The 13,029-nt window shown below is 54.1% G+C and overlaps 1 protein-coding gene across 1 annotated transcript in view; it reads right to left on the bottom strand.

The window, feature by feature from the left end:
• Positions 1 to 13,029, bottom strand: part of MYH14 (myosin heavy chain 14) — a 73,642-nt gene that overhangs the window by 24,032 nt on the left and 36,581 nt on the right. The window contains 9 exon segments of the mRNA XM_036012600.1: positions 544 to 667; positions 2,326 to 2,463; positions 4,306 to 4,512; positions 5,340 to 5,471; positions 8,050 to 8,158; positions 9,158 to 9,318; positions 9,453 to 9,522; positions 11,206 to 11,327; positions 12,814 to 13,001. Of these exon segments, the coding sequence (XP_035868493.1) occupies positions 544 to 667; positions 2,326 to 2,463; positions 4,306 to 4,512; positions 5,340 to 5,471; positions 8,050 to 8,158; positions 9,158 to 9,318; positions 9,453 to 9,522; positions 11,206 to 11,327; positions 12,814 to 13,001 (1,251 nt within the window).

The following is a 13,029-nucleotide window of genomic DNA, read 5'->3' as shown; positions in this document are numbered from 1 at the left end:
GGAGCAGGGGGCCATGCACGAGGGCTCCACACCCACATACCCCACGCCTGGTGGCTCCCAAGGAGACTTTTGGTCCTGCACTTGCCGGGTGTCAAGCTTGGCTCAGCGTCTCCCTCCTCTTTCCAGCTTCCCGGCCAGACCCTCGGACACTGTCCACTCCTCCTCGCCCCCTAGGACAGCCACTGCTCCTGCTCTCTGCCTCTCCACCCTGCCCTCTCCTCCCTGTCCCCCCAAGCTGCCTCCTGTGCTTGGTCCCTTCTGCTTCTGATTCCAAGTCTACAGCAAGAGACGGAGTGACAAAACAAGTGTTGGATACAGTGAGTGGGATGGAGAGAGAGAGAGAGACCCAAGACAAGAGAATGACTGAGAGACAGAAACAACATGAGAGCTGAGAGGACCCCCGCTCCGTCTCAAGCCTTCTTTCCTTCCCCCATTTAGCAGATATGACCACTGAGGCCCTGTGTGGCACAGGAGGCTGGCCCGAGGTGTCCCTGGGGAGCATGCACAGCCCCCCTCGGGTGCCCACTGCCAGCGGGTGCTCACCCTCCATGTCTGCAATCGTGGCCTCGTATTTCAGTCGGAGCTTATTGAGGCTCTTGACCTTCTCCTCCTCCTCGGCGGCCTGGGATGAGAACTCGGCCAGGCGCTCCTCCAGCAGCTTCCGCTCCTGTGGGCCATGGGGGGGTGGGGCGTCAGGGGCAGTGCCTGCCAGAGCCCCATCTGGGGTGTTGTTCTCATTGGGGTGTCTGCTCGCCTCCTTCCTCCCCTGACCTTCCTGCCCCCAGTCCCTCCCTCCCGTCCATTCTAGTCCAGGGTCTCTGTCCCTGTCCCCGCCCACCGGGCCTCGTGCTAACTGCGATGCAGATTCTTTACTGGAAACACAGCACCATTCACTGACCACCCCTCCCCTGATGGACCCTGAGGGTGAGTCTAACGATTTGCTCTTCTAAACGACCCTGCGGCATCATGTGGGAGGGCTCGGCCCTCGCTACTGCTCAGCTTGCGGACGGCGGACCAGCAGCCTCAGCCTCACACGGGAGCTTGTCCCAGAGGCTGGATCTTGAGTCTCGGGCCCACCCTGGGCCTGCTGCAGCAGAACCAGCATTTTCACAAGCTCTGGGTGAGGTTCCCGAGCTCACGAGAGTTTGACAGGCGCCAGCCCAGAGCAGTACTTTTAGAACCTCGAGCCGTTTTAGAAATCCATACAGCGGGTCAGCACGACCCCTTAACAAGAAGGCAACGGAACAGAGTGCAATAGAATAGCCATGGCATGTTCCAGAATGTTCCAGAAAACTCCTGTGTGTCCTGGAGCTCTCTGCTCAGGCGTGGATTCCCCCAGGAAGCCCGAGGTCACCCTGACCACCTCCGGAACAGAGCAGGCCACCCCTCTGCACAGTTTTCTGTTCTTTTCTGCCACAGATTATCATTAAGCCACAGAGCGTGATAATGTTTATTTCCTATGGGGACTGGCGTAGCATCCCTTCCCCCGGGGAGGGTGTGGACGGCTTTCTAGTTAGTTCAATGTCGCATCCCCTGCGCCCAGCGCAGCCCTGGCTGTGGCTGGTTAGACAGTGGCAGATCCTTCGCTGTGTCCTCCTCCTGGGGTGGAGTCTAGTTCCCCACCTTGGAGTCTGTGACCACTTGAAGCCCAGTGGTCTGCAGATCAGTGTGCAGGCCACACCCAGCCTGCCACCTGTTTTTGTAAGTCAAGTTTTATTGGGACACAGCCACGCCATGCCGACCAGCAGCCGTCTGTAGCTGCGCCCAGCGACAAGGACAGAACTGAGCAGTTGCAACCACAACAGAAGGGCCTGCGGGTGTTACTGCCTGGCCTTCCGGAGCCAATGTTCGCCAGCACCGACCAACGGGGTGTAAGGGAAGTGGTGCCAGCTGCTTCTGCTTCCCCGGCCCAGAGCCCTGAGCAGCGGCCTTGGACATCTGGGCTCTCTCGAGGGGAGACAGGCCCCACGGAGGAGCTCAGAGACACCAGACACCCAGCCCCAGCCACCTGAGAGGGGACCGGCCGCCTGAGGGGGGCAGAGGAGGTCCTGTGCGGCCGAGCCACAGGGCGACGGGGTATAATGCAATGGTGGTGGTTTGCACAGCTTGTGGTGCAGCGACAAGTAATGACACACAGTAGGTGCACAATCAATGCCTGCTTGAGTAACAGAATGACAGAGGGAGGCAAGGGGAGAGAAAGGGAGATACAGCCCGGGTTGCGAGTGACACTCTGTGGCAGGGCCAGCCGGGGGTGGAGGCAGAGGGGGACCCATGCGCCCACCGCCGCGCCCACTCCCCCGGCCCGAGGGGCTCCCGGGCACCGACCTTGCTCAGCTTGGCGTTCTGGTCTTCCAAGAGCAGCAGATCCTCCCCGAATTTCTTCAGCTTTGCCTCCGTCGTCACCTTCTCCAGCTGCAGCTTCTGCCGGGCCCCCTCCTCCGCCTCAAGGTGCGACTCCAGCTCCTGGAGTGGGCAGGAGGGTGGGTGAGGACCCAGGACCTGGGGGCTGGGGTGTGACGGGAAGGATGGGGTGGGAGGGAAGGCCCACAGACCCCCGGGGCTTGGGGCTCCGACAGGTCCACACTGAGGGCGAGGCTGGGAAAGACAAAGCCCTCATGGCCTTTCTGTCTCACTCATCAGCTCAGCAAGCATTCAGTGTGTGCCTCGTGTGTTCCAGGCGCTGTGCTAGGCACCAAGGACAGATGAAAATCTTTGTCTTGCCCTGGCTCGTGTAGCTCAGTGGATTGAGCTCAGGACTGCAAACCAAAGGGTCTCGAGTTTGATTCCCAGTCAGGGCACATGCCTGGGTTGCTGGCCAGGTCCCCAGTAGGGGACACTCGAGAGGCAACCACACAATGATGTTTCTCTCCCTCTCTTTCTCCTTCCCTTCCTTTCTCTCCAAAAATAAATAAATAAAATCTTAAAAGGAAATCTTTGAGTTTTTGGAAACCACAGCCTTGTATGTAGGAAGATTTTGACCACTCTAAACATAACACATAAACACGTCATGTAGGTGGGCCCTGTCCCCGAGGGTAGTGACCAGGCACATGGGGAGACTCTGGTGTGAAACCAGAAATCACAACTCAATATTAGGAGTTTCTCTGACACCTATAACATTGGGGGGAACTACGGTGTCCTAACCACAAGCCCTCCTACCCGCTCTGCTCCAGGGACAAGGTTCCCAAGCCAGGTCACCCCCTGTCCCACAAGCACCAGGCACAGTGCCTGCTCATCCCTGTGGGGGGACGTCAGATTCCTGCCTGCGGGAACGAGCCAAACAAACCAGTCACGTCTTCCTGCACGAACCGGGGTCATCTCACCCTCTTGTCACTGCAAAGCCTGTCTCCTACAGTCATGGCTAGTTCACGCTATTCCTGAGTGCGCCCCCTGGTGGCTCCCTGTGGTGTGGTGTCTGCTTCGCTCAGGTTTCGAGTTCTTGTGGCCAGCACACTGCTACCTATCTCACCTGTCCGGGGCTGGGAGGGTGCATTTGGCCATCTCCCCAACCAAAGGGCAGGATGCCAGCCTCACCCACCGGGTGAAGAGGATGCAACAAAAACATTCCTGAGCCCTTGAAATGTGAGCTGTGTGAATGAGCAATTATGTTTTCCACTTTATTTTATCTTAAATTTAAAAAAAATACACCTAGTTAGCTTTGGCTGGTGTGGCTGAGTGGATTGAGCAGGGGCCTGCGAACCAAAGAGTCACCAGTTCAATTCCCAGTCAGGACACGTGCCTGGGTTGCAGGCCAGGTCCCCAGGAGGGGGTGCTCAAGAGGCAACCACACATTGACATTTCTCTCCCTCTTTCTCCCTTCCCCTCCCTAAAAACAAATAAAATCATAAAAATAAGACATCCTGTTAATTTCTGAGAAATTTTAAAGCATGTTTGCAATAACTTGGGCATGTAAGTCAACTTTTTCAACTGGAGAAAGTATGGACTATAAATGTAGAAAAACTATTGCCAGTAGTGGCTCAGCCTCTAAATTGAGATGAGGCTTAAATGTAAAATATACACTGGATTTTGAAGGGCAATCCTGGGAGGGTAGACAAATGGAGCCAGGAAATGGAGAGAGGCAGAGTACTGAGGAAATCACTTCAGCACCTGGATCCAGCCATGCCTGAAGCTTATACATTCTGGAGTCTCCCATTATTTGAACCACAAAAGGTGTTCTTTCTGCTTAACCCACTTGGAGCTGTTTTCTGCAAATTCATAGCCAAAAGAGACATTGTTTGCAGAAGCCAAGGTAGGCGGGGTAGACAGAAGGGAGGGGGTGGGTGGCCTGTGGGTTCACAGGGACCAGACCTGTATATGTTGCTGCAGCCTCTTCTTGTCATTTTGCAGCTGGCGGCTGCACTCCTCCTCCTCACCCACACGGGCTTCCAGCTCCGACACCACCAGCTCCAGCTCCTGCTTGCGGGCTGCCAGCCGCCCCCGGGTCTCCTCGGCCTCAGCACACAGCTCTGCCTCTGCTCGAAGCTGCTCTGCCAGGCGAGCACGCTCCTCTTCCAGCTGAGGGTGGGGTTGGGGTGGGGGAGCAGCGGCTAGCAAGCGATGCTCCCAGGCGGTGGAGCATCAGGTCCCTTCTGTCCCCTGATTTGCTCTGCTCTTTGAGGTACAGCCCCCGAGCCCATTCTTCTCCCAGGTCCCCACCTCGGGGTGACCCCACATTCCCCTAGTTACCAAGTCAGAGCCCTGGGTGTTGCCCTCTCCCTCACTACCTCATCAGTCCCCAGCCTTGTCCCTCCTTCCCCGACTCCCTCTGCTTTGTCCCCTCCTCTCTGTCCTCATAGCTGGGGACCCTCCCCTGCCTTCGGGCCCTCAGCCTCTCCCTCTCCAGTCCACCCTGCCAACAGCCCCACAGAGGCCTCTCCACCAGCTTACATTTCTTTTAACACTCCTACACCCAGCAATTTAACTAAAGGACGCAATTCAAGAAAAGCAAACAAAAATTCTCAAGGGGTTTGCTTCAGCAGTATTTTCAGACCCAGAAACACTGGAAAGAATGAGAAGTCCACAGCCCATACACCCTAATCTTGCTGCACAGAAGCTCCGGTGCTCTGCCCTGTCCTGGAGCCCTTCCCACCCCCCCCCCCCCCCCCCCCCCCGCCCCAGCGTGTGGGCTCGGCGGGAACCAGCCCCCCACTCAATACCTTTGCTACACCCCAGGGTCCTGCCTCCTGCACATCACTACCCAATCACACCACACAGTTTCAACCCCTGTTCGGCCCCAAAGCACCCTGGCTCTGATCCAGCCCACCCATTCTTCTCACAGCCCCGCCCCTTGTAACCTGGCTCCACCCGCATCCCTGCCCCCACCCGCAGCCCCGCCCCCTTACCTGTGTCAAGCGGCTTTTGAGCTCGCCCACCTCGCGGGCACTCTGTTGCTGCAGCTCCTGCACTTTCTGCAGCTCCTGAGCCCGCGCCTGCAGCACCTCGTCCTGCCGTGTCACCTGCAGCAGTGGCTTCACCTAGGGGCAAGTCAAGGTGGTGAAATGGCTGGGCGGCCGACTGGCCCAGCAGCTAAGAGCTCACACTCGGAGTAGGGCCGGATTCCTGGGTCCCAAAGCCACATCCTCCACTGACTAGCGGAGTGACCTCGGGCAAGCACAGTAGCGCCCCCGTGGGGACAATAACGGCCCCTACTGCACAGGGTTTTCGGAATGAAGGATGGAGTTAACCCTTGTAAAGAGCCTAGAACAGAGTTTCTGTTTTTGTTACATGAATCTTTGTATGCAAGAGACTCCGGTATTCTGCACAGCATTTCTCAGCGTTCTCAGTCCCAGGTCCGTGGGGAGAAATGCACTTTACACAGTGCAATTAAGTGAACCAATCACCGGAATGAGAGTTTTGGCAAACCACCCTCCCCCTTGCTAAGTGGGACCCACCTGCTAATTTCTGTTCCATCGCTTTCGAGTCAGTTCTCAGCTCTACGTGATTTTTCTCTGCTCAAGCCTTTTTCTAGTCTGTTATCTTCTTTTCTGCCCTAATTCACAGCATTTATCATAGCTACAACTTTATATTTATCTGTGGGATTCGTTCACGGATGCCAGTCCACCCTCCCCACCAGCCCCCAACCTAGGGCCGGCAAACTGTTTCTTCAAGGGCCAGCTGGGAAATATCTGAGGCTCTGCGGACCACCCTGTCCCTGTCTGAATGACTCTGTTCTGCGGCTGTAATGCAAGAGCAGCCCCAGAGAACACCTGTATTCTCTATCAACCAGTGGGTGTGTACAGAAAAGGTGCCTGGACCGTGGGCTTGCCGACCCCATGCCTCAGACGGTGGGCGCTGCAGGGCAAAACTTTGTCTATTTTTGTTCACCATTGTATCACAGTACTCTAAAAAGTTATTGGCACCTACACCCCGGCTGGCGTGGCTCAGTGGGTTGAGCACCAGCCTGCGAACCATAGGGTCACAGGTTTGATTCCCAGTTGGGGCACATGCCTGGGTTGTGGGTCAGGTGCCCAGTAGGGGGCGTGCAAGAGGCAACCACACATTGATGTTTCTCTCCCTCTTTTCTCCCTCCCTCCCTGTCTAAAAGTAAATAAACAAAATATTTTTTTAAAAAGTTATTGGCACATAGTAGGTGCTCAATTAACACTGGCCAAGGGCACATAGATGGACAGCTCAGACATGGTATCCGAATTATACCGAAGAGCTGTATTTTCTCCTCCAAATCTCCATCTCCCTTCCTCCTCTCCAGTTCCCCACTGGGGGGTGCACTGCTCCTGAGCTCACAGGGCACCTGAGGACCTGGCTCTGTCCCTCTGCTTTGGGCGGACACATGGGCAGTGGGCCTGCTTCAGTGGATGTGCAGTGAGAGGTCTGGGTGGTCACATGACCGCAGCTGGGCCAATGAGAATGAAACCTGGACTCTGAGCTCTGAGATAAGAGAAGCCCACACCGGCCCAGCTGAGGGCAGTCTCAGTCTGCTGGTGGCCCCACGTGGCCAAGTCTTCAGGTGACTCCACCACGGAGGAACATCAAGCAGGAGACAGAGTGCGGGGTAACTAACCTCACTGCTTGGGCCCTCCGTGTGCAGTAAAGGGTTAAGTCAGCAGGCCTGGCTTGTCCGAACCCTGCTCATTCCAAAGAAAGCACTGGCCCTGGCCTGGGGCAAGGTAGCCTCTAAGCCCTTGGAATATCTACCTGACAAAGGACCTGGGGGGTTTGGGGCCACATGGTATCAACCTGACCTCTGGAGGGGCTGGAGACAGAGTATCAGAGGTCATCCACTCGCCAGTCAGCCCTGCCTAAGTGACGGCCTCAATGAGAACCCTGGGCACTGAGGCTCGGGTGAACACCCTCCCCCCGCCCCCCCCCCTCAGGTGGGCGGTATCCCAATGTGCTGTCACTCGGCATTTCTGGGAGGTGAAGACCTGTCCGTGGGGCACCACTGGAAGAGACACCTGGACGCTCCCCTTGGTCTCTCCTGAGCTCTGCCCTGTGTGTCTTTTCTCTTTACTGATTTTATTCTTATTATTTTTGACGCTTTTATTATTTTTAGAGGAAGGGGAAGAGAGGGAGAAAAACATCAAAGTGTGGTTGCCTCTTGCACGCACCCTACTGGGGGCCTGGCCCACAACCCAAGCATGTGCCCTGACTGGGAATCGAAACAGCAACCCTTCAGTTCACAGGCAGGCGCTCAATCCACTGAGCCACACCAGGCAGGGCTCTCTTTACTGATTTTAGTCTGTAGGCTTTCACTGTAATAAATTGTGACCAAGAATATAACAGTTTTTGTGATTTCTGGGAGGTCTTCCAGTGAATTCTTGAATCTGAAGGGGTCTTCTGGACCCCCTAACTCAGCCCTGGATCCAGCTGCACCTGAAGCTGTCCTGCATCTTTTATCCATGTTGGTTGGAGTCCAATTTTTTTGGCCACTTGCTACCTCGAGAATCCTGATGAACAAAGGTCAGGCTGATTGGTCCCCTTTGACAGCTGCAGCAAACTGAGGCCCAAACAAAGGAAGTCACTTGCCCCAGCAGAGTTGCCCCCCAAGGCCCCCCACCTCCTTGCTTCTTGGGCCACCCCTCCAGGTGCCCTCACCTTGATGAACAGCCGCCACCACTGCCAATGCCTCAGCTTGAGGTAAGCTGCGCAGTTCCGCTGCATCACCCTGAGAGCGCTCTGTTGCTGCTGCCGCTTCTGGAAGGCCCTGGGCGGGGAGATGGGCGGGTGGGAGAGTGGGCGCCCTGCTCCTCCAGGCCCTGCCCCCTTAGCAACAGAGAGCTCCCTTCAACTCGTCAACCGTTATTAAATGCCTACTGTGTGCAAGCATCATTCTATTACTGGTAAATCTTCTTGTGCACAGTTCATCAGTCCTCCTGCCCTTGCCCACCTCTGCCCTGCCCCTTCCCCAATCCTCACAGCCCCAGCCCCATTCGGGCCTCACTTTCACCCACCTGCACCTTCACCCAGCCTCATCCCCAGCCCATCCCAACAAGCCTGCAGAGGGGTCTTTCTACACCTGCCCCTCCCCTGCTCACAGCCCCCCTGAGGCTCCCCAGGAGCCAAGATAAGGTCCCCGCCCCTCAGCCTGGTATCTGGGGGTCTTTTATTTGCTGATTGATCAAGGGCCAGTTCCAAGAGGAAGGAGATGCCCCTGCAAAGCTCCTGCATTCCTGGAGCCCTGAACCCCTTCCCCACCCTCCTTGGTCCACCTGGGCGTCAGTGTGACCTGGGCGCCTGTGTGACCCGGGCGCCCTGGTTTGCTGGGCCCCCCAGTGCACTTGTCTGACCCCCATCAAAGCACATCTTGCCCTGGACTGTGTCACTTTGTGCCTGTGTTGTCTCCCCCTCCAGACGGAAGTCCCTCGAGGGATTGGCCAATAGGGTGACCACCTCCACCTGGGGCTTTCTCTATGTTAGCACTGAAAACCGTTCATCCAGGGAAATCTCTAGTCCCAGGCAAACAGGGATGGGTGGTCACCCTATGACAGAGTCTAGCTCTTCTCTGTGTTTCTAGTGTCCCTCACAGGGGCCTCAGGGACTGCAGAACCACGAAGCGTGGGCACCCAGTGGGTCCCTCCCTCTGTCTCTCAGCCCTTCTACCATTTCTCAGGCCTTGACATCTGGGGCCATCTGGTCAACCCCTCCCTGCCCCCCCCCCCCACCCTTAATCAGAAGAACCCCAGAAGACAGTGTGGAGCCCCACTTGCGAGCCAGGTATCCCCGGGCAGCTGCCTGGAAGGACACGATGATGTCCGTGACCTTCAGATCCCGTTCCTCTTCCAGCTGGGCCAGGACCCCGGCCCGGAAGAAAATCTTACTCTGTCCCACGCGGTAGAGGTTGGGGTCCAGTTCTAGGGCCTGGATCTGTGAGGGGACAGGGGTGATAAGGAGAAGGGTCAATGACAGGGAAGGTCCCCGTCCCTCTCCTCTCTGCCTAGGATTGTGCACACACACACACACGTGCCCCTGCACGCCCCACCCCTGCCCCCCACACTCACCATCTTCTCACAGGCCTGCTTCCCATCCATGAAGCCCTTGGGGATGGCATTGGGCGTCAGGATCTCGTACCTGTCGGGGACGGGCAGGGGTGGGGAGTGGAGGGTTACAGCAAACTGTCACCATGGCCGGGCCCTGGGCTCAGAGTGACAGATAGCAATAACTGATGACAATAAGGAGAACAGTCAGAGAAATGGACATTCGATCTCAGCCACACACCAGGCTGAGGACATTAATACCACCACCGCTGACACAGACAACAAAAGACCCAGCTCCTTGGAAACGACTGCGTGTTAACTATGAGAGTTTATTACATCTCACTGAGATGGAAAACAATGGTGGGGCTCAGAATGGGAATGTAAAAATAACAACAACAACAACAAAATAGCAGCTGAGCCCTTACCAGGTAGCTCAGATGGTTAGAATATTGTCCTGCTATACCAAGGTTGTAGGTTCAATCCCTGGTCAGGGCCCACACAAGAAGCAACCAATGAATGCATAAGTAACTGGAACAACAAATCAATGTTTATCTATTTGTCCATCTTTCTTTTTCTCTTCCTCCCTCTCTCTAAAAATCAATTTTAAAAATGATTAAATAGCAGCTGATGTTTTGAACCTCTCATGGGTCAGGTCCTGGGCTAAGTGCTTTACAGTAATTTCTTTCAAATTTCTGAGTGGAACTCAGAATTAAAACAAACAAACAAACAAACAAACAAAACCCCTTTGATAGCCCTGGTCTGTGTGGCTCAATGGATTGAACACCAGCCTGTGAACCAAAGGGTCACCGGTTCAATTCCCAGTCAGGGCACATGCCTGGGTTGCATGTGCCCTGACTGGGTCACATGCCCCCAGTAAGGGGGCAAACAGTTGATGTATCTCTCCCTCTCTGTCTCTCTCCCTTCCCCTCTAAAAATAAATAAATAATATATTTGAAAAAAAAAACCACACACCACATTTTGAAGACTTGATAGGAAAAAAAGTCTGTACCATATCTCACCACTAATTTTTTATACTGATTACATCTTAAAATTATCCTATATCTTAGATGTAGTGGGTAAATAAAATATCTTGTCAACCTTAATTTTGCCTGTTTCTTTTAAAAATATAGCTATCACAAATTTTTTAATTGCATTACGGGGCTAACATCCTATTTCTAATGTACAGCACTGACATATACAGCTTGTATGAAGTGTAATTTTTATTATAATATTTACCATATTATTTGCTTTTTTGCAAGTTGATATTTTTCTTTTTTATAAGAACTTCTTTTGTTTTTTTTGTTTTGTTTTATTTATTTACTTTTAGTGAGAGTGGAAAGGAGGGAGAAAGAGAGGGAGAGAAACATCAATGTGTGGTTGCTTCTTGTGCATCCCCTACTGGGGGCCTGGCCAGCAACCCAGGCATGTGCTCTGACCGAGAATCAAACCCGCGACCCTTTGGTTCACAGCCCAAGCTCAATCCACTGAGCTACACCAGCCACAGCTGATATTTCTCTGTTCTATCCTATTCCACTGCTTTTTTAAAGAAATAGTGATTGCAACACATTGATTGCACTAGGACGCTCTATGCCCTTTCTCTCTGGGAGTGCACGAATGGGTGTTTGCTCACCCGTATCACAGAGGGGACTACTGAGCCTCTGAAAACCTACGGAACTTGCCCGGTGTCCCATCACAGAAGCAGCAGTGGGAGGTTAGAAGCAGGTAGGGTGTCTTCCAGACTCAAGCCCCACCCCACCCCACCCTTCACCCGGCTCACCGCTGCCGGAACTCCTGGAAGAGGATGCGATTGGGGAAGCCTTGGCGACAGATGCGGATGCCCTCCAGGACGCCATTACAGCGCAGCTGATCCAGCACCAGCCGTGGCTCCAGCTTCCCGGCCTGTGTGGGGAGTGGGATGGACATGCAGGGTCAGTGGCGCCCGCAGGGGGGCGCCACTCATTGGACGGCGGCCGTCAGGAGAAACTACGTGGAACGGGCCGGTTCGGCAGGCCAACAATGGTTGGCAATTTCGTTTGGTTCAACCTATAATTTAGCACCTACTGAGTACCTGAGCACCTACTGCATGCCAGGCAGAGATCCCTGCCCTGGGGGAGTTCAGTCCAGTGGGAGAGACTGACAGTAAATGTGGTGAAGTGACTAATAAATGAAAGGAATAAAAAACCATAAATGTAAAGTGGAACGGTGTGGGGGGAGGCATGCTGGCTGAATTAGCACATAGGATAGTCGGCCAAGGTGTGGTGTAAACAAAGCCCATAAAGCATTGTATTTGGTAAGAATGATAAAAAGGGTGAAAATCTAAACAGTACACAAATTTAAAAGATACACTCCAAAAAAGACCTTTTGCCCCGGCTGGTGTGGCTCAGAGGTTTGCGTGCCAGCATGTGAATGGAAAGGTCATCAGTTCGATTCCCAGTCAGGACTCATGCCTGGGTTGCAGGCCAGGTCCCCAGTAGGGGGTGTGCAAGAGGCAACCACACACTGATGTTTCTCTCCCTCTCTTTCTCCTTTCCCCTGTCACTGAAAAGAAGTAAATAAAATCTTTTTAAGAAAGGAAGGAAGGAAGGAAGAAACCTTTTGCCTTGCCTGTGCCCCCAGAGCAGTCAACACAATCCCATTTCCTATGGAACCTTCTAGATTAGTTGTTCTCAACCCTGGCTAAACACTAGCACCAATGGGAAGCTTATAGCAAGACAATAAAAATAACAAACCCCCCACAAAAAACCCACACCCGATGCTCTGCCCTAGCTCAGGGCAGAATTTGAACCACCGGGTGGTGGGAATTAAGGCATGAAAACCACACGTCTGGATCCTTTCCTACAGCCATTCGGGCATATTATTTTATATTCATGCATCCATTAAACATTCACTGAATATCCACTGTATGCCATGCACTGTTCTGGTTTTGGGGACTCAGCAGTGAAAAAAAGAGGTAAAAGTGCTTGACTTCAGATTGTTTACGTTCTGGCAAAATGGAGCTTGTGTATTACCATACGTGCCCCCTGGTCCTTGGCAATAAGGCTCAAATCCTACGTGGTACTGACCACAGCTACACATCCAACCGGACATCCATGGTGGGTGATTAGTTGAGTATTTGTGTTCTGTATTAGACTGTGAGAGTAGGGTTTGGCTGTGCTTCTCCCTAATGTATCTCTAGTACTTGGCATTTAGTAGGTGCTCAATAAAATTGAAGTCCCATAACGCATGAATTTTCTTAACAGGGCACTGATTACAGGAGAGAAGCAAGTCCCTCAAGTGACACATCTGGCCACAGCTGAGCCTGGGACCAGATGTGGCTCCAGCCAAGTCCAGCAGCCAGGCCTTTACCTACTCCCAGAGCTCCCCTCCCCCCACCCCGGTCACTCACCCTCTTCTCGTGGTTGGGGACGATACAGCGGACGAAGCTGGGGTTGGTGTTGCTGAGTGTGGCCATAAGGCGGCTCAGAGACTCCTTGTAGAGCTGGCCCACGGTCCGGAACATGCCCCGGCGGGGACGGCCCCCCGGTGGGCCATCCCCGAGGCTGCTCACCTGCTCCAGCCCCACAATGCCCTCCACTGTGGGAAGAAGAAATCAGATGGAGGG

This window comes from Phyllostomus discolor, chromosome 12, assembly GCF_004126475.2.
Source record: "Phyllostomus discolor isolate MPI-MPIP mPhyDis1 chromosome 12, mPhyDis1.pri.v3, whole genome shotgun sequence".
In the NCBI taxonomy this organism is placed as follows: Eukaryota; Metazoa; Chordata; class Mammalia; order Chiroptera; family Phyllostomidae; genus Phyllostomus; species Phyllostomus discolor.
Note: the sequence above shows the minus strand (reverse complement) of the source record. Positions and strands in the feature narration are given on the sequence as shown.